Consider the following 26,578-nt stretch of genomic DNA (forward strand, 5'->3'; position numbering starts at 1 on the left):
AATATGTTATTTTTCACTCCTGGAGAAAAATGTAGATTTTATTGTACTAAAGTTTTTATAACCTGTAACATTGTTCCAAATTAGTTCTTGCTTTTCAGAAGACTGTGCAGTAAACTGAAAGCATCCAGTGTAAAGTACTTTCACATTTTAATCTCTTTCAACAGATTCTCTCCATGGGAATGATGACCGAATACTACCACTACTTTTTTACAACACTGGTAAGAAACACTAAAGTTTGGGAGTGAATTTTCTCTGTTGCAGAAAAGACAACTAAAAACTTTCACTTTTCCTCTGAGATTTGGGTTGCCATTATTCAGGAAAACCCCTGGAGAATGAGCAAGCATTAGTATATCAGGAGTCACTATTTTGTGAGGATGGCTAACCATTTAATACAATAAAAATCACTTGCAGTACAACACGTAGGGAGAAGCTATCAGTGTAGGTGGATCAGAATAAAACAAAATAATTCATGAATCATTTTGAGTTCAAATGCTCTGGGCCAGGGGCCCCATGCAGTTCTGCAAACGGTGTGATGAGGCCACCGTCCAGCAAAGTGTGTAATCTCACACTCAGAAGTCCCTACCTAACTCCAAAACATCATCTAATTTTTAGCAAGTTGAAGACCGCCATGCTCCATTGCATTGACCTAGTCCCGCTAAACTGGTTTTGTTGAGCCCAACACAAAAAGAAGACAGTCGGGGTGCTTTGACAATAAGTCAGAGGCTGCTGTATCTAAGATATGTGCTTTGTAATAGTAGGTGGCTGACAAATAATGTTCATAGCTAAAGTGTTTTATTTACTCATAAAACCAAAACCACATATGTGTAGCATCACTTGCAAAATTTTAAGGTGTATAGTAACAGACAAGCCCTAAATTTTCTTTTATGGCACAAATGTATGAATAACTATTTCATACACATTATTCCTATATTTAAATATATATACTGTATATAATTATAGCTCAATCTATTCTTGAGATACATTTGCATTCTGTACCAGAAAGACAGAAAAGAAGAGAGAGCACATTTTAACATAAAGAAAAAATGTAAAAATTTAAATTTACTGTGGGCATTACACTTTTATACAATAGCAGCAAATCAACAACCATATGCATGAGGTAGTGTGGAGTGTATATTATAGCAACCAGTGTTGGTGGTATCTAGGCATCGTAGTATTGTAAATGTTGACATTTTGAAGGTAATCGTGGTATTACGCCATGACCCACATATCTGTCATTTTACTGGTCTGCTGGGATTGGCAGAAAATTGTTTTGAAAAGAAGACTTCAGGCTTCAAAAAGCTGTTATCATATTTCCACTGCCTGACAAATACAGCTGTGGAATGTGTCATGCAATTATATCATTGAAAACATCCATTATTTTCCTGCCCTGTAAACGTCAAGCAAGTAAAGCATGTGGAGTTACTGTGCACTGGCCTGACATGTCCATTAGACATCCTGGCAACACGTTACCTGAAGCAGTCAAGGCAGGAGAAAAGTCAGGATCATAAATAGTCAAAATGCACCACTCTTGACGTCTCTTGGAATTTCCCTTCCTAGAGTTGAGAAGTAAGCTTAACATTGCCCAATTAATCCGTCAAGTTGGGTTGTCAGAGCTGTAACATTATTAGAGGACTGATATAAATTAAAATAAGATTCTGTTACGCAGCTTGGTTGCAAAATAATGTTGTTATGGGGAACTGATCTTTATATTCCAACAAAGCAGATATTTGGTTTGTCATTAATTTCCCACAGCTTTGGTTTATTCCAATTTATAACCAAAGTATTTATGACTAGTCTTTGTGGACAAGCAGAGGGTTCATGAGGGAAAAAAAACATACTTAAGCTTTGGTTTGAAAACCAAATGCAATTTTTGGCTTAATTGCAACTTCCCCAAATTTTGCTTTAAAAATGCTACATCTGGTTTTGTTTGCTTTCTTAATGATGATTTAGGATCTATTTGCATTGGACCTGGAACCCTACAGATACAGCGGAGTAAATATGACAGGGTTTCGCCTGCTCAACATTGAAAACCCACAAGTTTCATCAGTCATTGAGAAATGGTCTATGGAGCGTTTGCAGGCACCGCCGAAACCGGAAACCGGCCTCCTTGATGGCATGATGACAGTAAGTGAATAACTACAGCGATACAGTGATAACTGGCGCCTACTGTGCACTTTGCAATGCCGTGCCAGCCTGTGTGAAATGATCCCATTAGTGTTTTGTTTCATTATGCAAATGCTGAAGCAGCACCCACAAAGACAGACTTCCTCTTACCTGCTTCTACATACAAGTATATATGCTCTGTTAACCAATGTTGTACTTACCTATGTGACCAAACACAGGCAGCTGATGAGATGAGTAACAAAATTCTCTGTCAGGCTGCCATCCAGCTAACACTATTCATCTTTTTATTGTCAAATGTATAGACTGCTGCCTCGTTTCTCTGATAATGTTCTGGATGGAGTGAAGAACATAACAGGAAATAAAAACTTCCAGAGCAGGTATAGGATTTATAACCTGCAGGGAAAGATATTGTACATGTAGACAAGTAATAGCATTTTTAAATTGGAAAAGTGTCTTTGCTCTTCATTTTCATCATCTACAGCAAATCTGGCTTTTAAGATATAATTTAAAGATAAATGAAAGGTATCTTCAAGCCAGGAAATTAGGATTTCCTCCCACCACTCCCCCAAGAACGAAAGGAAAAAATGGAAACAATTACATGAACTGGGTGACTCCATTCAGTATTGGAGGAGTGGAGGGCTGCCATTTTTTTGCAATATAAGATAATGTGTCTTATGTACTGAGTAGTGTTAGAGGTGATATGAAATAGATTTTATTGCAGATGATTGCAGGGGAAATTTTGAAACATCCTAACACCCTGAGGAGAAACACATTATGTCTGTTATCTCTAGCATTTTGGAAAAAGTAGCTTATTTGGACAGTCCCAGTGTGCTCAGTGATATGCAAAGCAGTGGGGGAAACTCTCTCGGGGAACTTCTGATGTAAATAACTGAGGCACGCCAGGGTAGCTCTTCATACATAGCTATTCACCTTCATTCACCTGACTGTAAGACTGGGGTTTTTAAGAAAAACAAAGTTCTTACTAGACTCTTATCACCTCCTTTGCATGTCCATAACCTCTTAGCATCTTTGATGCTCTGAAACAGCGTGAGCATCAAGGAGGACATCTTCCCGGTCAGTTTTGATCATTTAAATATTCATAACAAGTTCTGCTTATTCAATTTGATGGAGAGCTGAAATACTGCTATATTTCAGTAGACAATAAGGCTATGACAAACTGCACATTATCAGGAAATCAGGATAACACATCCTATTGTTAATGCAGGATCTCTCCTTCCTGGTTCATGTTGTATAATTTGCCCTGATCTCAACCTATGGGAGACTGGCAGGGCATGACCTGTTTTGCACAACCAGAGTTTTGAGTTCATATCCCACTTTATGCCCAAATCATATACAGAGGTATAGCTTCTAATGAGATCTTCGGATTTCTCTGCAACAATTTAAATAGGATACCAAAATCAGAAAGAAATTCCAGAACTAACTCTTGGTGTTTTTCTTCTTATGCATAAGCGCAGCCATAATCCTATAGGTAGTTCACTTCAGAAAATGAGGTGACCTTTTGTTCCCTCCACGCGACCCCAAGCCCTAAAACAGACCCACATTGAGAGGAGAAATAAAAGGCTAAGGGAGGTAACACAGCCTCTCAATTGCTGCACAACAGGATGAGGGAATACCAAGTTATACCAGCCTGAGATACGACCATCCAAGTGTGGCAATACTGCTGACATATAAACAATGTTGGATGCACCATATTATCAGGTGCAAAATGAGATCTGCACTGAGCATTTTGACTAGATATCTCCAGAGTGTCTAAGCCTGGGATACCAGTGCAACAAGTAAAATTCAGTCCTGAATGGACACATCCCCAGCCTAACACAGAAACTGATCCGAAGTCTGTAGACATTAATGGGAATCTTTCCACTGACTATGAGGGATTTTGGATCAGTCATCGCATCTGTTTGGAACAAGAATCTGTTTTAAGATACTTAACACTCAGAACAGCTGTTATTGTCTTCTTCTGCTTGTCTCACCATTTATAACATTTTCAATTTGCTCTGATAGTGGGAACATTGTTTTGTGCAGATCCTGACCAGCGTGTCAAGAGCGATTCCTCATCTGCAGTATATTAAGATTAGCTGATAAATTCAGATCACATTTGATTATCAGCAAAAACCTCCAATGCTGATAAGACTGATGCTGTTGTAATTTACTTAGGTAAATGAAACAGACAAAGAATCAAATCTATTAATTTCCCAAAGGGACTGCATGGGAAAGGAATAAAAAATGGATTAATTTTCCAGTTCATATAAATGAGTCCAGTTTCTCATCTGCTGCGTTAATACTTGTTTTATTTTAAGGACCCAGTATACTGCTTAATTATTCAGTAGCTTTACAAGAAATGTAAGCACTTCATTTTACAACATCCCTGTACATTGAGTGAAACATGGCCATTCCCGTCTTACTCATGAGAGCACTGAAGCACAGCACAGGTAAAGGTGACATTTTCCAAAACTTCACGATGATAAAAGGGCGTGCTGTCTCTCAATATGAAGCTTATTGGGCATGGTTTTAAACAAACAAACCCATTCCAAAAAAACATGGACACACAACCAGCATCCATCTGAATTTTAATAATATTTAGGTATCTTAGGGCTGTAATTATCTGCCCAGCCACAGGCTACTGGAAGTTAGATCTATGAGTCCATCTCAAAATAGCCACCTTAAAAGGACAAGTCACCTCCTGCTACAACGGCATGCGAGGTTCAGCAGGGAGCTGCCCCAGCCAAAGCCTGGTGGGGCCACTCCACCCATTTGTGCCAAAAGCCATGGTCCTCAAGAGCAGCAGACACTTAGCCATGATGAATAGGTGCTCAGTGGGTTTGATTTCCCTGGAAAATAGGACCTGCCTAGCCACTGGGGAGGAAAGCAATCCTGCAAGCGCCACAGAACAGCCTGGGGATGGTTCTTGGTAGAGGAAAGCAGGAACGGGGCACAAAGATGTGCATTAAAGAAAGCCTTTCTGTTTTTTCATGCAGACTGAAGCAGCTCTGATGTACGATGCTGTTTACATGGTAGCAGTGGCCTCCCAGCGTGCCTCCCAAATGACTGTCAGCTCCCTGCAGTGCCACAGACACAAGCCATGGCGTTTTGGACCCAGATTTATGAATCTGATCAAAGAGGCAAGTGTAGACCATCTACTTATGGCTAGCATAACCCTTCCTTTGTTCTTTACTGCTTTGGCTCATGGTAATACTCCCTGCTCTTTGTCATATGCTCTGCTCTGACTCTGGCACTCAAATATCCATTTTTTTCCTTACCTTCTTCCTTTGGCAGAGAAGTGGTTTACAGGCACAAGGCTGTGACCTTCCTATTGGTGGCAACTTTATCTGGACTTCCAAAAAAAAGAAAGCGCTAAACCTTAAGCATAATAAAATTTCAGATTAACAAATTTTCAGCACTGCAAGACTTCCCAAACTTTTTGCTCGACTAATGTTTATTATGATATATGTATATAATTTCTAAAAATATGAAATAACTAGCAACAGACATTCTAGGAAGTGAAAGAAAAGTGAGTCTGTAGCTCTATACTTGTCTGACCACTTTATCTTGATTATTTTCCAAGTTGTTTGATCATTACACACAACAAAACAACATCTAGAAAATATTGCAGCCACTATTTCTAAAGTCTCAAACTGCATCAGAAAGTCGTGCACTATCTCATCAGAATGCATCACTGAGATAGCTTGAGCCATACACATTCTGAAAAGTATGCATTTTAGCTGAAATGCTTTCACTCTTCCAAAAATTCACTCTTTATTATGAATCTCAAATGGAAACTTTTCTCCTTTAGGCAAGAGTGTGGAAATAGAAATCAGAAATTATATGGAGTTTCCTATATATATTTTGTCTTTTCCCCCAGTTCTGATCTTGTTCATGACAGTGTGATTCCTATCAAAGCCACATTTATTAGCACTTGTGTAAGTGGAACAGAATCTGTAGGCTGAGGTATAAAATAAATGGTAGCTAGTACGACAGGGCATACAGCTGAATCCAGGAATATCTTAAGGAGCAAGCTGAAAGGCAAGGGGTGCTTACATAACACGTAGAAGAGCTGTTGTCACCTTCTCCAAATCTGAGTAAATTTTTTAGAATTGCCATAGGCGAGCTATGATGTGATGATTAATCTGCACCTGAAGACATTACAGATTACTGAAACTGTTCTTTGTTTTTGGTTTTATCAGAATATTATTTTGCCTTTTGGGCATCTGTTCTTCTGTTTCTCCACACAGGTATTTTATGGATTTTAAGGTTTCCTTATAAGCTTCTCTCTTTGAAAGTATAAAGAAAGACAACGGTAACCCCAGTACTCAGGGACCTGACTTACGAATTAAGGAAATTCTGATATACTTCTCTCGCTGTAACACAGTCATGGCAACACTCACAGGAAACAGGGAGGCAGCATTTGCAAATATTAGTTCTCTTGCACAAATCTCAGCCATGCTGTATCCAGCTCCCCTTCTGGGAGGAGGTAGGAATACTGTAGAAGAAACAATAAGACAAGAGAAAACTATCTAAGAAATGTTTGTAATAAAGATGAATTTCTCCCTCTCTTCTGATTTGAACTAAGTAGGAACCTTTGCTTCTGCACTTCTCAAACTCAAACTAAAAGGAGGTAGCACTGCTACTCATATCACTTCTAGTGCAGTTTAAAAACAATTGCAATGAAATTAAAAATTAGCAAATGACTTTGTGTTTGGTAAACACACTTGCATAATTCTACAGTGGTGTACTACCTATGTTGGGTGATGTTGAGTGTGTAGTATAAAGGTCCTGAATCCTAAGCCAGAAGAAATCTTTGACCAAAAGCACTAGATGTGTCTCAGCAGATCCAATTCAAAGCTTAATGTTAAACAGTTATACAGTTCACGTTTATCATGTACAGCTGGGTTCTCTTGCATGGAATGAGATATGTGAGCTAATTACTGATTGTTTCACAGATAATGTCTTTCAYGGTCAGTAAAACACTGATTTAAACACTCCAAGAGTCTTATCTTCTTGTTCCTGTGCTAGCCAAAAAAGATGATTATTAAAATTACATGATAAGCTTTAATAAGACAGTATTACAGTTCCCAGGAAGGCTATAACAGGTACTGGAAATTAAATAGCAAATACAGTTGGACCTCCCTAATTCATGTTAGAAGCTGCTTGGCTCAACGAGGATGGATGAATTGTATAAATTAGGAATCAAGTGAATAGACAGAGAGGAAGAAAAAAAAAAAGTCAAGCAGGCAGGGTGATAGTTTGGGCCCACAAAATTGCAATTTAATTTTACTGTTTGGTCATATGGTACTGGCAATCTGTGAAGCCATTTTATAGGCTGGTCTGAAGACAAGCATTCTGTACTGTAATCTGAATCAGCAATGTTCAGACAAAGAGGTTGCATGCAATGAGCACTGCAGGTGGTAGAGCTTAGCAGGTACTTCAGCGGCTCCTCATTTTTCTTTGCTTTTTATTTTAGTGGCAATAAAAACTTGTGTCATCTAATTTGCTTTGTGAGCACATAATATAAAAGGCTACACTCCTGATGGTAACAGACAGGACCTCAGAACTCTCCTGGACATGAGCAGAGGATAAGGTGGAAATCCTTTGACTGGTATAGCAGCTGGTACACTGTTTTTCTCTTCACTCAGCAGATGGCAAATTAATTTTTTCCAGCCTGTCAATGTCCTTTAGGGAAGTCAAGGTTCAGGCCATATCTGGTCCTCAGGTACACATGAATTAGCTTCTTCCTGAAAGTAACGGGCAAGTGGATATCTGAGGGCAAATTATCACCTTTGGTTTATATTGGTCTGAATGCATGCCTGTCAGACTCAGTTTCTGGGTTTTCAGAGTATATAAATGTAAAAGATGGCTAGTTTAATGTGAGAATTCTCCTCCATGGGCCTTAAGACTTCAGGCACATATACCAGGTAATGGTGGTACCAGGTCCACTGCCCAGTTTTCTTCATGACCAGGACTTAAAGGGCTATTGGCAGTACTGACAGAGAAAAGCTTTAGTAGAAGTGTCTGAGGCTACAATAATAATCAATTACAACAACAAAAAAGAGTAATCTTCTATGCTCTAAAGAGCTCATGAGCTAATACTGATGACAGAAACAATCCTGAAAATTGCAGGGAAAAGTGAGCCTGACTGAAGCTCCCCCAGCCCTGCGGACTGTTCTGAGGTCAGAGAGGTCATCGGCTAGTTCCCACAAAGCGGGATATTACATAAAACACACGGTTTGGGATCAAGACTCTTCTACAATAGTTCATGGAGATCTTTCTAATGAAAAGTAAATCCTTGTCAGAAGCTTGTCTCTCTCAGTGACCTAATGTCATTGATATCTAAATGATATTTTAATCTTTTAGCCCTTTTGGAAGAGTTCGCAGGGAGTACATCTTACTCATGCCCTGAAAGAAAGAGGAGGTCATTCTATTTCTTCAGAAAGGCAATAAAGAGAAAAAGCATGATTCCACTCTTTCTAACAGTAAAATGTGAATAAACATGAAACAGGTGTTTACAATTGAACAGATTCCTTCATCACGTCCCCTTTAAACCATGAGAAAAGCCCAAAATAATGATTTCCCCATTATTCATTTATCATCTAAAACATTGTCAGCTTCCCTCATTCAAAATCCAGTAACAATTAAAAAAATGACTCTACAGAAAAGTATTTCAGAAGATAGAGAGGCACAGTTTTTGGAGTGACTTTATTAAAGTCTCAGTCAGAATCAGAAACTCATAAATATGTACAAGGATTCAAAGAAATTTGAAGCATTTACATTTAAATTTCAGTTTATATTGTGCTATGACAAGATACATTTCAAGCACATCTAGCCAGCAGAGACCTGTGCATGAGAGCAATACATCTAGATTCTTCATCAAGTAATTGAAACCAGGCTTCCTTTGGTGGTACTGTATTATTAAAAAAAAAAAAAAAAAAAAAAAAAAAAATTAATGACCTTGGGAATCCTCCTGTTCTGAATCATTTCTTCATGTAGACTAATGACCATAGAAAGCAACAAAAAGGGTAGATTTCATCATACAGGGACCACCATGACACTGTATCTTTGAAGCCTTTGGCTCAACCTATCTGTATTTCTTCCAGGAGAAGATGTCCCTGTCTTCCCGTGGAAAGCCAATCTAGCTCAAATGCCTTCAAGCTCAACAATCTCTTCCCTTAGAATTAAAGAGTTTTTTCAACCCTTTCCTAGCTGATTGTAGTTAGTGAAAATAATAAATGGGGTGTCTCATAGAATGAGTCTAGCCTGCAACAAAGAAGTCCCTGAAGAAGCCTGCTTAAATTATTACACAATTTTCATTTTTCAAAGACCTGAAAAGAGCTAATTAATTACTTCAGGTTATTTGTATAAAGAAAGACTACTGGAGATGCTGGACATATCCTACAGTTTGTAAAGCATCTGGCTTTGTGTGATTTTGGTCTGTGGATGGGACTCTGCTTCAACAGTACAAGTAATAAATAATAGTAATGTATCTAGTCCTTCCCATTACAAGAGGGCAGCCACTGACTCAGCATCAAGAACTGAAATTTTGCAACAAGGCACTCCATCATCTTAAGTTGTTATATGGCCTGCTTTTTGAAACCAAGATGACAGTTTACAGCATGGTGCTCCATATTCTGGTTATATTGGTTATAAACATATTTATTTCCTGTTTCTTCTTTACAAAAGAAAAAAAACCCTTACATCATATGTGGAAGATTATCACCCCTGGAATCCTTTCTACCAAATCCAAGAAATTTAAGCAAATGATAGCCTTGCTCTGTGGAGTGAAACCTGTCCATGGGCTTAAGAGCTGGGCTGACTTGTGTCACAAGCGTGTAAGTTATCAGGACATGTTTTTCTGAGTTAGTCACTTGTTAGCCCCTGCTTGCCTCCAAAACCAGCTGCATATCTGAGCTGAGATTTTACAAACAGTTTAGAAACTTCTGTCTTGAGATATCTGTTATATACATATTTGTTCTAGACCTGGTTGGTCCACAATAAGAAAGTAGTAGTAAGCCTGTTTTCTCACATTTTAATGCTGTCTTGCAACTCTGGGATATTGGGTTTTTTCAACACATGAATGTTTGAAAGTTTATCTGCTTCAAATCTTTGAACTGTTTGATGTTTACCCATCAGTTTAGAGGGATGACAACTGTGCATCATGGGGAGAAAAAAATCCTGCTCTCATTCTTATCCACCAACGCAGGTGAGATATAGTCAGTTTGTTTTTCTGTTGGTACTGGAGGAGGAAGAAAGCATCCTCGGGATTGCCGGATCTCCTTGAAAGCTGGTGTGCAGGGAGTAGAAGCCAGACTTGGTGAACTGAAGATGACACGGCCACTTCTGGATTGATTTTCCCAAGTCTGATGAACTGACTAACCTGTTGAGAGAAGGGCAAGAATGCTAGAAATCGATTAAATGATATCATATTACAAGATGTAATTTTCAGGAGATTCTTCATGATCACTAACTAAATCTAAAGCAAACATAGAATGTCATTGGAAGAAGGAACTGAAAGTTTTTCATTACATAACAGCATGAATTTAAAATAAGCTTAAAAAGACAGAAGAGAAAGCAATCCTTTGGGCTGATATTACTCAAGTTTTTCCATTAAAATTGGCAGTACATATCTCCAAACTGCGTAGCAAAGGAGCACAAAACATTTTGTAAGAGAACAGAATATTTCTTTTGTTTGCACAACCCTGTGTTACCACCAAAAAACAACATGTTGAAAAATTTTATGGGCCCTGAAATATACAGAGTAGGACAAAAGAAGAAATAAAGAATACAAGACTGGATGTCAGAAGACCCAAGAACTGACCATGTCCCCTGTCATCTGAGTAAAGGTCTTTATGGATCAGACCAGTCACTGGATCTTTCTGCTACCCAAAAATCTGTGTACAGATGACTGGGGAAGGGTGACCATATTTCATCTCCAAAACAAAATAGCATCTGTTATGCTGCATCTTTGTCATTGCATTTCAGTGTTGAGCTGATGTATAGCATCTGTATAGATACTGACTGCAATTATTTTCTGGGCTGTGATGCTGCAAAATTTAGTTAATTCAAAGACAAGCAGTTATTTATTTTGGTAGGACTTGTCTTACCAGATAGTTTGATATTAGGATTTAATCCACTATCATTAAAATGAACATTTATCTTATTTTACTTTTTAAAAACTTACTTCCCGCCCATAAAGTAACGGATACATTTCTGACATAAACCTACTACTGTCTGTTGCTTTGTGCTGGAAACTGTTAATTAAAAAAGCAAATGAAATAACTGCTAGACTTGCATCCCATGATGATTTATTAGAAAATAAAGGTCAGCTTTCCATGAAGATAATATATGGCCAATCTTAATGCTAACAGAGATTCATATTCTGAAATCAAATATTGGCATAGAAAAATCACTTAATTTAAAATTTATGCACTGATCTATGCACAATGAAATTGTAAAATAATGGTTCTATAACTTGCACAGTAACAATAAGTATGTATTGAACTAATAAGAATTATCTGTAAAGTTTTGATACTGAAATACCTAAAAATCAAAACAATGAATCTAACAAAAAGATTATTTATACTCTCTTGCATTTAATCTTTACTTTCTCAAGTATTACCTAGAAAGTAGATTTATAAAAAAGTGAGCACACATTACTATAAACTGTTTTTATCTGTATATATGCAGAATATTTTGATATTTGCTACACAAGAACAATTTTTTAGGGCATATTGTGTATCTCCCGGCATACTGAAAGGGATAAATAGAAATGTCAGGGTGGAGTAAATGATTAAGTATTACTGCATGGCCTAAACTGGATGTATGATTCTTTATTTGCATTGGAAAAGCTCCCAGGAGCCCTAGTGCGAACACCAATTGAGGCATTCACTGTGTGCAGTTCTTATTCCAAAGACCTTACAAGCTAACTATTAAATGCAGATCATTTAAATTTTGGAGCAGTGTGCTGTCACGGAAACAGTCTATTCCTCAGTCACTCAGCCCCCTAACTCACTCATTCACAGATTTGCCAGCATTTTGGTCCCATTATCTCAGGTGGAAATCACACAATGCTTTGCACCACATAAAGCCCCCATAGGCTCCTTGTCATCCCTGTTGTTCACTAAGTCAATGTTATTGTAAAAGGACAATAGCTCAGTCAGGGAGGATATTTCTTGCTCAAGATGCTGAATGGGAACACCGAGGTTCTAGGTTTGGTTCTTGGCTCTGTCATGGACTTTGTGTAACCATGAGCAAATCACTTCAGACCAATTCCAAAGACTTTGCCTAGGTTACCTGAGAGGGCAAAACCGGCCATTGCTTTGTAGATACTTTCATCACACTGACATGGTCAAGCTGTTCCCTAACTGAACTTGTAGCTACCAGGTCACTCCAAAACATGTGGCAGGGCCTAATATTGCTGATGAAATCGGATATCTGGAAATGCCATGATTTCAGTCTGTAAAAGATGATTGACAACTTTTGCCTAGTCAGTGTATTTAGGCAGGTAGCTGTGTGAAACAGGATTTGTGTGCAATACCATCTATGCTTGCAGTGTATCTATTACAATGGGATCCCAATATTGCTCCATACACAACAGCATATAGTTATGTTTTCCTGGTTCCCAATCAACAGTAATTCCACCTAGCCACTTCAGTGATAGTCAGATTTGTGTGTGGTAACACACCCACTGCTCTTACCAGGAGGAATAGCTGGCAAGGTTAACCTTTCCTTCTGCTTCTTCACACTCACTCTCTCATCTCTGGTATTGAAACAAAGAATGAGGAGCAAGTTTTCAAGGAAAATCTCTTCAAAGGCATTTCAAACATGTGCTTTGAAATGAATCCACGTAAACAGTCATCCTCAAGTAGTTAGGGATCATTTGTCAGATTTGTCACACTAAAAGCCTTTCATTACTACCCTGAACATCATTAAGCCCAACCACTGCTCTGGAAATGAGCACTCCTGAGCAGTTCAAAGAACGGCCTGTGACTTTCCTAAGAAATTCCCCTTCCCTGTTTACACACCATTTCTCTCACTCGTTTCAAAACAGGGGTGTGTGCTCAGTCTTACAACAGCTGCCTAAACCAATACCTAGGAACAAGTCTCACCCATACCTCCTCTTTTCCATTTCAGTACTGTTTAGTATCATGCCTGGACTGCAGCAGTCCTGGACCTCTTCCAAGCAAAGGGACTATGAAGTGTCATGATTTTTGGTGGGGTGGATAAAACCCAGTACTGATGGATGCTGAAATTCATTTGATTACATCTGTTATTTTGGATTTGAACCAGGATAATGGAAAAGTCATGCACTAACTCACTATACTCCTTAATCCCTGAGAATCCCTTTTAATAAGAGAATTAATTATAAAAGTTGATAAGTTGATGTGTGGCTCAAGCCACATTTATTATGATTTCCACTGTAACTAGAAGCAACAGCAATTCTGATAAAGCAGGAATTTTCTTTTCTAAAAGAAAGAAAACCAAATGAAAATTAAAGGATACCTTTCCTTGGACATTAGTATTTTGGTTAGTTTATTGTGGTATTGTTTACCTACTGTGTTGGAAGATTTTGTTGTAGAGAAGTGGGGATGTGGGTACAGCAGGTATGCCTACATTTTACAGATCTGTCAGATAACTGAGTTTATAGTTGAGAAGGAAAAAATTTAGACTGGGCAAGCATGAGAAAAACATGAGAAAAAGAGCTCACTCTTGTCACCTGCCATCAAGCAACACAATGGAGGTCCTCTGTATATGTGTATTAGTCATTGTCAATAATTCTGTAACCTTCAGAACTGTGCTCTGTTAATAAGTCTAGGACCCAATGGAGAAGAGATCATTGTCCAGCTCTGCATTTGTATGGTAGTTAGCACCATAGCTCTCATCGGACATTTTGGATTATCAGTTCAAAACTAAAGTAAATGTTTGCTTTCTTTCTTTATAAACAGGTAATGCTGATTAAATAGCATGAATCAGGAATAAATTTCCTCACATTCTGTCAGTGAGTTGATTCTCCTTGATGAACTTGAGGAAGGGATGGGAAGGAAAAGAAAAAAAGATAAGGAAAATGATACAATGATTGCGGGAGAACATTATTTGACTCTATCTAGGCAGCAGTGACTGACAGCATGCCTAACTTAAGTCCTGGCAGGCTGGCACACTGCCCGCACGGGGCCCTGAAGAACACTGCTGTCATTCCCATACACTTCATGTGCCATTTGGGATCCCCAAAGGTACTCATCTGCCACCATTCTTTAAAAGATGATGAATTCTGTACCTGGAATGGCCTGGAGATGCTCCAGGACTTGCAGAGGTGACATCGCTCTCAATCGCTTTAGGCTGCTAATGTTTATCTAGGGTAAAATGTGGTTGAAGGAAATTATAATGTAAAGTCAGTCTTCAAGACAAGACCAATGTGCTTTCAAGCTGTTCTTTTTGGTAGACCAGCACAGAAGCAAAATGGACTTCCTAATTTCAGTCCAAACACTTAATGCATTCATTCTGGAGGCTGCACGGATCCAAAAAGTCTAAGATGCTAGTTTGTCCCTGCCACTGTGCCACAATAAACAAGCCAACATAATTTGGTGAGTTGAATATAACTATATTTCCTGAATTCCAGGGCAGATGATTGCCAATAGCTTTTATTATTTTATTAATCGTATGAAACGGAAGAGAAACAATGACCTCATGGTAGTTTAAGTTAGTACCTTTTACTTCACAATTGAGGTTAACTAGAAACGTACATGAAATCAATAACTGATGTTCAGTTTTGCACAGTAATTTCTAAGAATAAATATGCAGACAATAACACCAAGACTGCAAAACACAAATATTCTTGGCCTTTCATCGTCAAAAAAGCAAAAAATTTTGTAGTCCAATTACTTGCCTTTGTAGGTTACCTTTAAGATGCTTGGGAAAGCAACCTAACAAAGGCTAAGATAATCCCATTGACAAAACTGAGTAGACGGGATGATATCCACATCTTTTACAAGAATTCAGTCTAGTTCTGAATGTATTTCTCCAATACTGAAAAGCTGTACTAGCCAATTTCTGTTCTAAGTCCCCATAAAACCTATAGAAAAAACCTCTACTGGTTGCATGCGTTTAGGATAAGGTTTTAAAATGCAAGTTGCACATAACCCACAAGAGAGGGAGGGAAAAAAAAAAAAAGCAAGAGAGAAAGATAAAAAAAATCAATTTTGCAAAATACAGAGGCTGTTTAAAATAAATAAGGCCCATTGTCTATTGCATGAATTTCTCAAGTCAATTACAGTAGTCTTTTCATGTACCTAGATGGATCTGCAAGGCTTTTGAATGAAGAATACTATCATTTAGCATTGCACTTATAACCAAAAATAGTCTTCACATAAGATGTTGTTTATCATCTGTTTACTATACCTCAGTATTATACAATAACTCACACTTCAGATGTCAGAACATTTTGCACAGAGTCGAGTTTGAACCTGATATTGTACAGTTTCTTTGGAACTGAATGCTAGAACAATTCATGTTCTGCAATAATACTGTGCTAAAACAGCTTTTCTACCTGGCTTTTCACTCAGAAGTTTTATCAAATCCTTCTTTTTCCTATGTACTTTTAAAATGCGTAAATAGTTGTAATAATTTGTCCTTACACATTTCGAAGTAGATGTATTATGCACACATATTTAATAAGTGATATAGTTACGGTTTTATTGAATTTGGAGAGTGCATATGCATGTTTCAGATGCTTTTCTCTAACATCATCTCTGGACATATCTTTGAAATGTGGGACCTTATTTTTTGAACAGTGGGATTAGTTCAGGGTTAAGACTTGAGCTTGAAACTCCAAAATGAGATTGCTTGATTAATTACATATGGAAGCCCAAAGAACAATTTCAGAAGAACTGTTTATGGCACAGGTTATTGGAATAAATGGAATATTAATAGAGGAGCAGAAGTGTCTAGCCATTATGAAAAACATTATTAAACGTAATAGTTTAAAAAGTTAAAATAAAAGTATGCCTTCACATATTTAGATTACCATGTCATTAGAACACTTCAAACAGGACCTTGAAAAATTTAAGTTCTGTAATCTGAAACACAAGTATTCAGTGTCTGTAATACTAGACTCAGAGAAAGAGACAATGTACTATATGAGAGAAAATATATTATACATACCATACTATATATTTACTATACAGCATAGTAAGCAAACTGTGTAGTAACAGCTAACTAATATATTTGGATAAACTTATATTGAGTAAGAAAAAAAATAAACAATAAAAAGCAAGCTATTTGTCTGAGAAAGGTTGATATTTTTGTGTGCAATACACTATACACAAAATTGGCAGTGGTATATACCATTGAGGATATATATCATAAAGCTGAATATTTATTCAACCAATGCATTATATATGCTATGCATTATGATTTCTTGATCTAGCTATATCTTGCTCATACAAATCTGAAAATAAAAATGGGGTTTGTTGGAGATAAGAATATATCAAATTTACCTATTGCATTACCTTGGCAAGTTTGATTGCAGCTGAAATCATTGATCCTGTAATTAAGCTGTTAATTGACTTTGGCTTAAATTGAGGCTTATATAGTAATTGATTCAAGATGATGAAGTGGAAATTGATATAAAGACTATATGACCATCAAGGGAATAGATAGTAATGATGTGGTCTGGTGTGTTTGCTCTTAGAAGTTGAATCAGCTTCATTTTCCAGTTGTTATAATTTTCCACCAATACATTTGTATAGAAACCAGTAATGTAATTGGAATATTCAGCCTCAGGCATTATTTGTAAGTTACCCACAGTCTTAACCTTTAAAAGCAGTAAAAAAATGTAAAGTTTCACAGTTTTAGTTGTGCCGCTTTGGATGTTTTTGCCTTATCACATACCTGACGACCTTCAGAGATGGCTGAAGGCTTATTGGTCTTCTGTTCTATTTACTGCCCTTGCAATGTTTAGTAAGAAAGGGTCTGAATAGCTGCTGGTCCTACATGGTTTAATTCTCAACTATCAGTTGAAACCAACACATTTGGTTAATTCCCCCTTTTGTTTAATGAACACAGGGAAGTCATCAAATATGTAACACTTAGAAACAAAAATACTAATTATCTGATAAAACACAGTATTGGAGACTGTGGCAGCTTATTTTAAAACTCAGCTAACCACTGCATTGTCCTACTGCTACAAACCAAATTGGTGAAAGAATAATGTTTCGTCATGGGTCTGTTGTCAGATGCAGCCTGCAACCTTGCATAAATGAGATCTAAGACAAACAAAGGACGTTACAGACAGAAGCTACTGAAAGTTACATTTTTTAATTAAACTGCAAGCTATATTCAAAATTATACAAGCAAAATAGAAAATACATAAACTTCATAAGAGTTTCAAATTGTGCCCTAAGTTCTTCTAATATCAAAGCAAGGACAGAGTGCAAAAAAGCAATTTCTTTTGATGAATTACATGATTAGGCTCCAATTCAACTTTTATTATATCCTGTAACATTTAACATGGAGTGTCACTAGAGACATTTAAATTGCTATAAATCTTGCATATAAAAGCATGAAATCTCATTGCTGTGTTAAATAGTCATGTGGTTTTGCACTATTCAGGAAGTTCTGCTTCATTTCTGTTTGTTAATTGCATTTGAGAACTGTGCAACTGCTGCCTATTTTGTTTGCCTGAACACGATGCCTAACAGGCACTCGCACCCTTGATTTACCTGACAGGCATCTAGAAGTTATATACAGATATGATTTCTGAGTGATGATACATTTCACTTTCTTTGCATGCAGGTGGCAATTGTGCTTTGGGACCCAAATCATATTAAAAGCTTGGGAGTCTTATCATAGGTTTCAAAAAAGCTAGGATATTACTGTAAGTTCTTAGCTCATTCCTGCCATTATTTTCTGAGAAAAACTCTCATCTGTGGTCAGGAATGTCAGCTGTCTGCCTCGACATGCTATGCACATGCACCACAAGTGTCTTGAGGTCAGAAATAAAATTACAATCACTGGACTTAAACCAAATGTTTATTTTTATTCAGAATAGCAATACTATTTGAAGCCTGTACCTCAGAAATTGGCTCTGAAGAACATCTTCAACATTTAAGATGAACTCTTCTGAGAAACGCTCCATGTGGCTTGTTCATAATTTAGGTCAAATTTGTGTCATTATTTGATGGCCTAAAGTGAGATGTAAGTTAGACAAAGGCTATATGCATTTTTCTAATACCTTGAAATTTAAGCATACAGTTATGCAGCTTGTAACATCATTGTTTCTATTTTTTCAGTATAGGGGATAGAAGCAACAAGGCTTATTTTCAAAAGTGAGCTAGCATTTCAGCATATAAATCTTTTTGACAGGGATTGAGATTTGGACTCCTGATACCATTTCCAAAATTAATGTGTTAGTTCCTTTATTCAAGATCATATCACGTTAGCAGAGAAGCTGAGCATGTGATATGCAATCAATAAATGCGAGCATTTCACAGAAGCAAATTGCCCTCTGAGGAGGAATTGAACTCTAAAGATAACGTTTTTAAAATGTTCCATCTTTATGAATAAGACATGGGGGTCATGTCAGAGTAATCAAAAGACAGACTGGAAAAGAGGTATAATATAACAAAATGTATTCATACATGTCCCCTACTGCTTTCTTAATTATACCAGCATACTAGAATATAAGTGCTTCATTATATTACAGCTGAGATTTTCATATGTTCCTATATGATTTAGGTAGAAAGTCTCATAGAAAGTTGGTTGCATTTGCGCTTTTGTGTTCTTATGTTACTTAGACATGCTTAGAAATCCTGCTTTATTTCCACAAAATTCTAGGCACACCAGATCTGCCTGAGACACATGGTGATAACAACCCATCATCTGAGGTTAAATCCTGCCTGCAGATTCAGAGCTAGAATTTAGATTTAACAGGAAGGCGAGATGCCACTGTGTAAATCTGTTGATCTTAAATGCAGCTTTCGTTAAGTCACTTGTCTGCAACAAATTCAATGGAGCAAATAATAATGCCTAGTAGAAAAGCATATAATTTTAAAATTACACAGCTGACACACATGAAGAAACTACGTCATCATTTATCGCCAGCCTTTCTTGCACCTTTGAAGAATTTAATCAAATGTGGGAGTTCCCCAAAATAGATTATAAAAATCATCTGCAGTTTGAAAGCCATCAAATCCTTTCCTTTATAGGTAAGTTTCAGCTTTGGGGACAAGATCGGGGCTATATGAGAGACAGATGGGTCTCCTTTAAAAGAAACCAAGCTCACTGGGAAGGACTGCAAGATACAGAAAACTTAAATTGTAGAAGTTGTTAATCCTGGATGTCGATCCTGCCACACCGAGGAAGTATCCCACAACACAGGGCACTGTCATGGCTATGCAGACTGATGTCCAAAGTGCACCAATTTAACTTATTCCTGATGCCAATGTTTACAACAAGGAAAAGGCATTTTCCTTTAATTAGGGTAGAACAGTAAAATGTTGCCTGGACCAAAACCGATCCTATGCAACTCCTATGCTGTACTTCAAACACATATGTAAGATTTGCATGTACCTTCCAATGATTTCATTAGCTCTCTGTGGCTGGGTGAATTTTTGCTGAAAGCTGGCTTTTTAGAGCCATCCCAACATCTGGTAGCGCAGGCAGTGGCAGTGCTCCTATTAGGAGCGATACGCACCATTTGCTTACTCGGGCACTTGCGTTTTCTTCGCTGGTGATACAAACTGAGGAGGGATTAGTGAAACAATTTGGCTGGGATTTGCAGCAAAGCCCAAGGATATTAGTAGTCCAATGCTGGTGGGAGAGATTTAACCATAATCTAAGAAACCAAGCAAGAATGACAAAAGCTGTTCCTATATTTATCTCTTCTAGGAAAAATCTGGATTTCTGGACCCTGAGGAACAGAGGCAGTAGCTGTCACATGAGACTAGGAAATGCATAATAAGTATTTTAGGAAGCTTTGGTGGTTTGGGATGGTTAGCTGGTTTAGTTCATGGAAGAAGTCCCATTCATCACCAGCTTACATTCTTTACCCCTTTATTGTGGAAAACCTAAAGGGTCCTAGGCTGGTGTAAAACCAGAGTTTAAAACAGTGAGGTTGGTGGATTTAGGCTGTGCTACTCTGAGCCTCAGACCCAAAGCCTGGACAAAATAGATTGGTTCTTTAAATTACTGCTGAATTGTTATGTGAGGCAAAACTGCCCTGTCTCTTGGCACATGCAATATGTATTTTATTCTGTCTTTCTCTGTCTTCGGTATACGTGTTTATATACAGTATAACACACATACAAATGAACATATATACACTATCACAAACTTGTGCCTGACCTTAAAATATAAAACATATTGAAGAGAAACTATGTAATAAAGTCTTTAATAAGGTATTTTTTATTTGTGTAACGAAGCATACTTTTTAAAAGGTATTTAGAAGAAGAGTAATTCAATGCTGTGGTTAATTTAAAGTGTAATATTTGGTATGGTTTTGAGCTAGTACCTACTAATCATTACAGGGAAGTGTGCTTTTTTGTTTGCACAGGCACGGTGGGATGGCCTAACGGGGCGCATTACCTTCAACAAAACTGATGGCTTACGGAAGGATTTTGATTTGGATATTATTAGTCTCAAGGAGGAAGGAACAGAAAAGGTAACCAGCTTGTAGGAATGTTGTCCTGCTGTGAGCAGTCAGGCAGTTCATGCTTATTTAAATCAGATCTTTTGAAAAACAATGACAAAAAGCTAATTTGGCAGTGGAGTAGCAAAGTCCATTCTCCTCAACTTGACTTTCCTGTGGTTGGGATAAAAAACAAGATTATTCCCAAGATTATTTAGTTTAAAGTTAAAAGAGAGCTACTAAGATTTTTTTATTATTATTTTACAGTGCATATCTTGCATTTGGGATATTGGATAGGAATTTGGGGCAGACAATAATTACCTGAACAGTAATAATTATTTTAAGTGCAAACGCATTATCTTCTGCTCTTGCCACTGTAACTTAGTGTGGTAAGTTTCTATATATATATAAAAAACCTGAACTTATCTTACATGTACTGCTCTTAATGGATGTGACATGAGGGATAGAGGAAAGCAGGTGCTTAGGCAATAGCCTCAAAAAGAACTGAGATGCTAAAAATTCTTAGTGTTTTGGATATTAGATCTGTTCTTTTTCACTCAAATCCCTAACTGCTTATTATAAGTTGCACTGAAATGGTGAAACTATAGGAGACTAAATTAAATTAGTTGCAGTATCTCCATTTGAGAACAGACAGTTCTGTACAATACAGTTTCAGAAACTGACACTGCATTCAAACAAAAGACAAAATTCACTTTCCACCAGGATATTCTGGAAAGCATGTCTCAGGAAAAAAAAATCCATGCGAAAAGGTCATATTTGCCTTATTTTATCATTTATAAAATATCCTGAAGATGCAGAACTGACTGGTTTTCAGGGATCCTTTTTAGAGCTCTAAGAGACTGCGCAGCTCTTGAAGAAGCAGGGCTTGGGTGCTCCAAGGGATAAAGCAGGGAGCGTTTCTTGACTTGCAGCAATAACCAAGGGGACCCCAAACCCAAAGATACTTCTGGCCGCGCTTTGTGACAGCACCTTGTCATTGGAAACGTGACAACACCAGCCAGACCTGGATGCTGCAGACTGTGGGGATGGGAGGTGGGTGACGGGCACTCACCCTCCAGCCCCATCAGACCCTCCACTGGGCTCTCCACCTTGCACGGCGGGACCTTGTCCACCTGGGGAGGTGGGACGTGGGAACCGTGGGCGTCCGAAAACCCTTGACATCCCCCGCGGGTGTCAGCTGAAGACAACTTTGTTCCTTGTGTTTGCACTGGCTTGACTCCGAATGATAATTGCTGATGGGTTAATTGAGACTTTAAACATAATTGCTTCCACACCGCTCTCCAGACTGGTTCGCTTTTCATTTTTAATGAAGCACTCTGTTTATTTTTCTCTATACCAAGGCTGCTGGCGAGGTTTCTAATCATTTATATAAAGTGTGGAAGAAGGTTTGTACACAGACAGGTGATGCAAAAAACCTTTGGGTTGGGTCTTCAGACTCATCCTTTGGGTTTGGATAGTGGTTCTCAAATTGCAGTTTAGAGACAACAGTCCACCTGAGAGGGTGAACTTTTGTGGTAGAATGCATTTCATCCCTACTTAAGACTTGTAAGTCCAAATAGCTAAAAGACCTTGCAGGATTCAGCATTTTCACCAAAATCTTTGTTATTATTATTTTATTTCTTAGTAGTTATGCCTTTCTCCTCTTTGAGTAGAGGCTCTTGGCTGTAGCAAAAGCAGATGTTTTCTCAGCTCTTAACCTTCCTGATTCACCTAAGATTTACCAGCAGTGGTAAATTTCTACCATTTCCAATAAGTATTAGCATTAGCAGTGAGGACTGTTTGAAGCATGCAGCATTTTTTCCCCTCCCACAAAATGCATACTGTGTAGGCAGTGCTCAGGCATTGAGACCCAGTTAAGACTCTCACAGTTCCATGTGTTGATCCCCACTGGAAATACAATCCACGGTTTTCCATAACACACCAATTTCCTTTCTGTATGGGGAAGGTAGCAACTGCATTTACCACTTTTAGAGTGTTTTTTATTCACAAGTTAAAAAATTCTTACAATACTTAGAGTTATATTTTCCTATATATTTTGCACAGATCTTGTTATTTCACACACATACACACACTTTAAAAAGGTTTTGTTTTTGTGTTGTTTTGAGAGCAACTTTAATGCTACACAATAGACTAGCTTAAAGCATCCTATAGAACTGTTCTCCTTTTCTTATAAAGCATTTACTCAATAACCTTGTTTTAATCTTCAGTGAATCAGGCTAAGGCACAAAGGATTCCGTTTTCCTCATTACTGGTGAATAGATCATCCTACCTGACACGCATAACTTTATTGAACCAATCTGGCTTTTGACTCTAGGCATTTCAAGTTATGCTGAATTGATTTAAACCAAATTACAATTGGTTCAGAACACAGGCATACTGAGAAGGGCATATGATACCTCTCAAACTTGTCACTAAACTGCAATAAGTCCCTCGGATTCACCATAGTGATGTAACTACCTTGGCCTCATTCTCCCAACGCCCTTCCGACCTTTTTCATCGTCCTAACCAAGGCTGACCTGCAGTGTCATTCCTTTATTCAGGCATAGAGTGGTCTCCTGGTGTATTTTGTATGCACTGTGACTGTGTCATTCCATGTTCTTCATGGTTGTTCTCCTCTTCCCCACGCCAACAGCTAAAAGCGTATCCAGTCAGTAACAGTCAGCAGAACAGCTTTCGATTAACTCAGCCACCCTGGTACAAATTCAAGGACACTGGTTATTTACTATATTCCCAGCATGGGCTATTTTAATATCCAACAATTTGTTCTGTGAATACTTTCCAGATCAGTTTCCCAACCTGATCTATTTTTGGAAACAAAGGGAATGACTGAAAAATGCCTGAAAAAAAAGAAGAATTGGCATTACTATATCCATTACACACACCTTATTTGGAAAATATGTTAGTGAAAGGCAAAAGCAATGGCACCCAGGGACACGGACCCAAAGATCGTTTCAAAGAATACAATTATTACCCCAAATCCATACTTAGCAGGCACAAAATAATATACTGGGATCAGTACAAAAACAGGGGCCTCTCTGCCTCAGTTAACAACCGAAAAAGCAGTCCTGTTTGGATCTGAAATGACTGAGCAGCTGACAGCTGATAGAGACCTTCAGTGCACAGGACAGGTCAGCAGGTTTTGTCTCAAGTTTGCTTGACATCTTTGCTAGCCGTCTCAGCAGGGAGGATCTGAGAGTTGATCCCTCCTTGGGCAGAGCTGAAACCTGCCAGCAGAGCAGCACAGAGGCGCGGGCTGCTTTGTGGATGGACAGTGTCGGCCCCCCGAGCCATCTCTCTGGTGCCTTTCGCAAGCGTTCAGCACAAACCTCACTGTCTGAGCCAGTTCTTTGGCTGCTGGGTTTTTTTGCTTGTTTGTTTGTTTTTCACACCAGCCCTCAGCTACATGCTATGCAAATCCATCCGATGGTGCCTTCTCCTACTGTGAGGAGATATTAGGTGCTGTTTTATATGCCCGTAGTTTACATGTGTTTTGCTTTCCAAACAGCATCAATATGAAAGATATTTTGGGGTGTGGATCATTACAAAAGTCTTGATTAGATTTGAACATGCAGTTTCATCTAGAAGGGTTTTATACTTCTTTCTCGGTTAACTTTACACCCAAAATTGTAAGATGTTGATTAATTTGTTCAAGGTTAAAAGAAAATCTTTCCAGGCAGTTCAAGTAAACCTTGTGATTGGCCTTGCAAAATGTATGGTTTCTTAGTAACAAAGGAGAAGGCAGAAGTAATCAGGCTTTATTGCTTTTGTTTGATACTTGGCAAGACTTTTTTTCTAGCCTTTATAAACCCTGGAGTGCCGATCCAGTGAGTTTGCTCTCCCTGTGGAGCTGCACTTTCACTTGGTTGTGGGCACATCGGGCTTCATACATCAGGTTTTCCTAATTTCAGGAACACCCCCCAAACAGTCCTCACACGTGTCCTTTCTATATGGCTGCTCAACAGAGGGTAGGTAAGAAAAGCTCCAGCTTGAAACTGCCGTACTCCAATGTCACTTAAGGTCCAGTCCTGTGAGATGCTCAATGCCCTCCGCTGGCAGTGAAGTCAGCTATCATTGAAGTCTCATTTCCAGGCTAATGAGAGACAATGGCATTTAATCTTACGTACAAAACCAGGCCTGTAGAATAGCAGCCCTCAGCGTGAGCTTGATCCTTCCTTGCTAGGGAGCAGCTCCCTTTGCCTTCAGCAGGAGGAAGGGCTCTGCGAGTTACTGTCTTACTTTGCATGCCGCCATTTAGCGTGGTGTCACCCACCAGGACAAGCTGAGCTCTCCCCCTGCTTAGCAGGGAGCCCGTGGTGGACAGGCTTCACACTGCAAGCAGCTGTGCCCCTTTGAAAGGTCACTTCCCCCCTTCCTCCCTCCTTCCCTTGAGAGGCACTTCTCATTGCTCTTCTACTCAGGATAACCAGCCTCCCAGTTCATCAAGGGGTGGGGATCATCTGAGCACTTCCAAACTTGCTTCAGGCAAAATCAGTGGGATTGCCCTAACCCGCTGACAGAGTGGGTGTGAGCTTCACCAGGCTGATTTTGCCTAAAGCCGTTTAAGGAGGGATCAGCGACCTTTTCTGTTGGCAGCTGTGTAAGTGRTTCCTTCTCACGCGAGGACAGTGAGGCTGCTGAGGACAATAGTGGTGTCAGCTGGTGCCACTAAATCTGGAGGATGACTTATCTATGGCATGTAATAACATTACAGCACCTAACAAGTTACCGCACAACAGCTCACCTGGCAAAAACTACTGCCTGAACAGGAACTAATGCCCATTTCATTACTGTAGAGCCACATAAGACCTTCTTTTGAGACGATACAAACACAAATCTTAAAAGACTTCAGAAGTAAAATCTCAGCATGCTTTAGGACTGAATTTATGTTAAGTTAATATTTATCTGAATAAATTACGGTTATAATTTCTGCCATCATAAGGTGTAGATCCAAATCCATGGGAATTATGAAGATCTTTCCCTTGAGGATTCGATAGGGCATTAAATATTGAAGTTCTTTACTATCACTATCTTTGAACTAGGAAGGAATCAAAAATCCTATTTGCCTTTGGCCACTTGTATTTACTGAGCAAATACTGATCAGTGAGTGAAATGGTATCACCTTGAGAGTTTTGTCATATGTTGTAGTCAAGAAATGACAGAACAATCTTTGCTAAACCTGCTGAAGGCACAGCAGAAGCAAAAGGCCAGTGCAGCCATCAATCTGCTTCAACATATTTATCCAAGCTTTTAATCTGTTGTATTGGAAGACAGAGGTCTTGCCATATGTTTCAACTCTACCGTTTACAAAAATAAAAAAATTAATAAAAATAGACATTTGACATTTTTAGCAAGAAACAAAGTCAATATGTTCCATTTCTGTAAAAAATTGGCTAATATATACTCTTACAGCTAAGTCATTTCAACTTGCTTTTGAAAGAGTAGTATGTTCCCTGTGTTTTCTAAATGTTACAATCAACCATTTGATGTTGCTTCCTTATTCAGAACTACAGCTGTTTCACTTCTCTAGCATTTTGCATTGCTGGTGTCTCTTTCTGTGGTGAGCAAAGCTAATGTACACTTTCTAGGCTGTGAGCATTTAAAGAAATGTTTCATTTCACTCAGCCTGCTTGCTGACACCTGGCAGCTATTCACCTGCTTTATTCTGTGTAGATTGGGGTTTGGAACTCATACAGTGGCCTTAACATGACGGACAACAATAAGGACAGATCGACCAATATCACCGATTCTTTGGCTAACCGGACACTTATTGTCACAACCATTTTGGTAAGTCTTACTGCATCA

At 38.4% G+C, this 26,578-nt stretch overlaps 1 protein-coding gene across 1 annotated transcript in view; it reads left to right on the top strand.

The window, feature by feature from the left end:
- Nucleotides 1–26,578, top strand: part of GRIK1 (glutamate ionotropic receptor kainate type subunit 1) — an 81,577-nt gene that overhangs the window by 22,008 nt on the left and 32,991 nt on the right. Inside the window, exons 4-8 of the mRNA XM_026077616.1 lie at nucleotides 165–218; nucleotides 1,951–2,124; nucleotides 5,121–5,264; nucleotides 20,681–20,788; nucleotides 26,447–26,560. Coding sequence (XP_025933401.1) covers nucleotides 165–218; nucleotides 1,951–2,124; nucleotides 5,121–5,264; nucleotides 20,681–20,788; nucleotides 26,447–26,560 — 594 coding nt within the window. The remainder of the gene's footprint in view (nucleotides 1–164; nucleotides 219–1,950; nucleotides 2,125–5,120; nucleotides 5,265–20,680; nucleotides 20,789–26,446; nucleotides 26,561–26,578) is intronic.

Source organism: Apteryx rowi, unplaced genomic scaffold (assembly GCF_003343035.1).
Source record: "Apteryx rowi isolate R43461 unplaced genomic scaffold, aptRow1 scaffold_46, whole genome shotgun sequence".
Taxonomy (NCBI): Eukaryota; Metazoa; Chordata; class Aves; order Apterygiformes; family Apterygidae; genus Apteryx; species Apteryx rowi.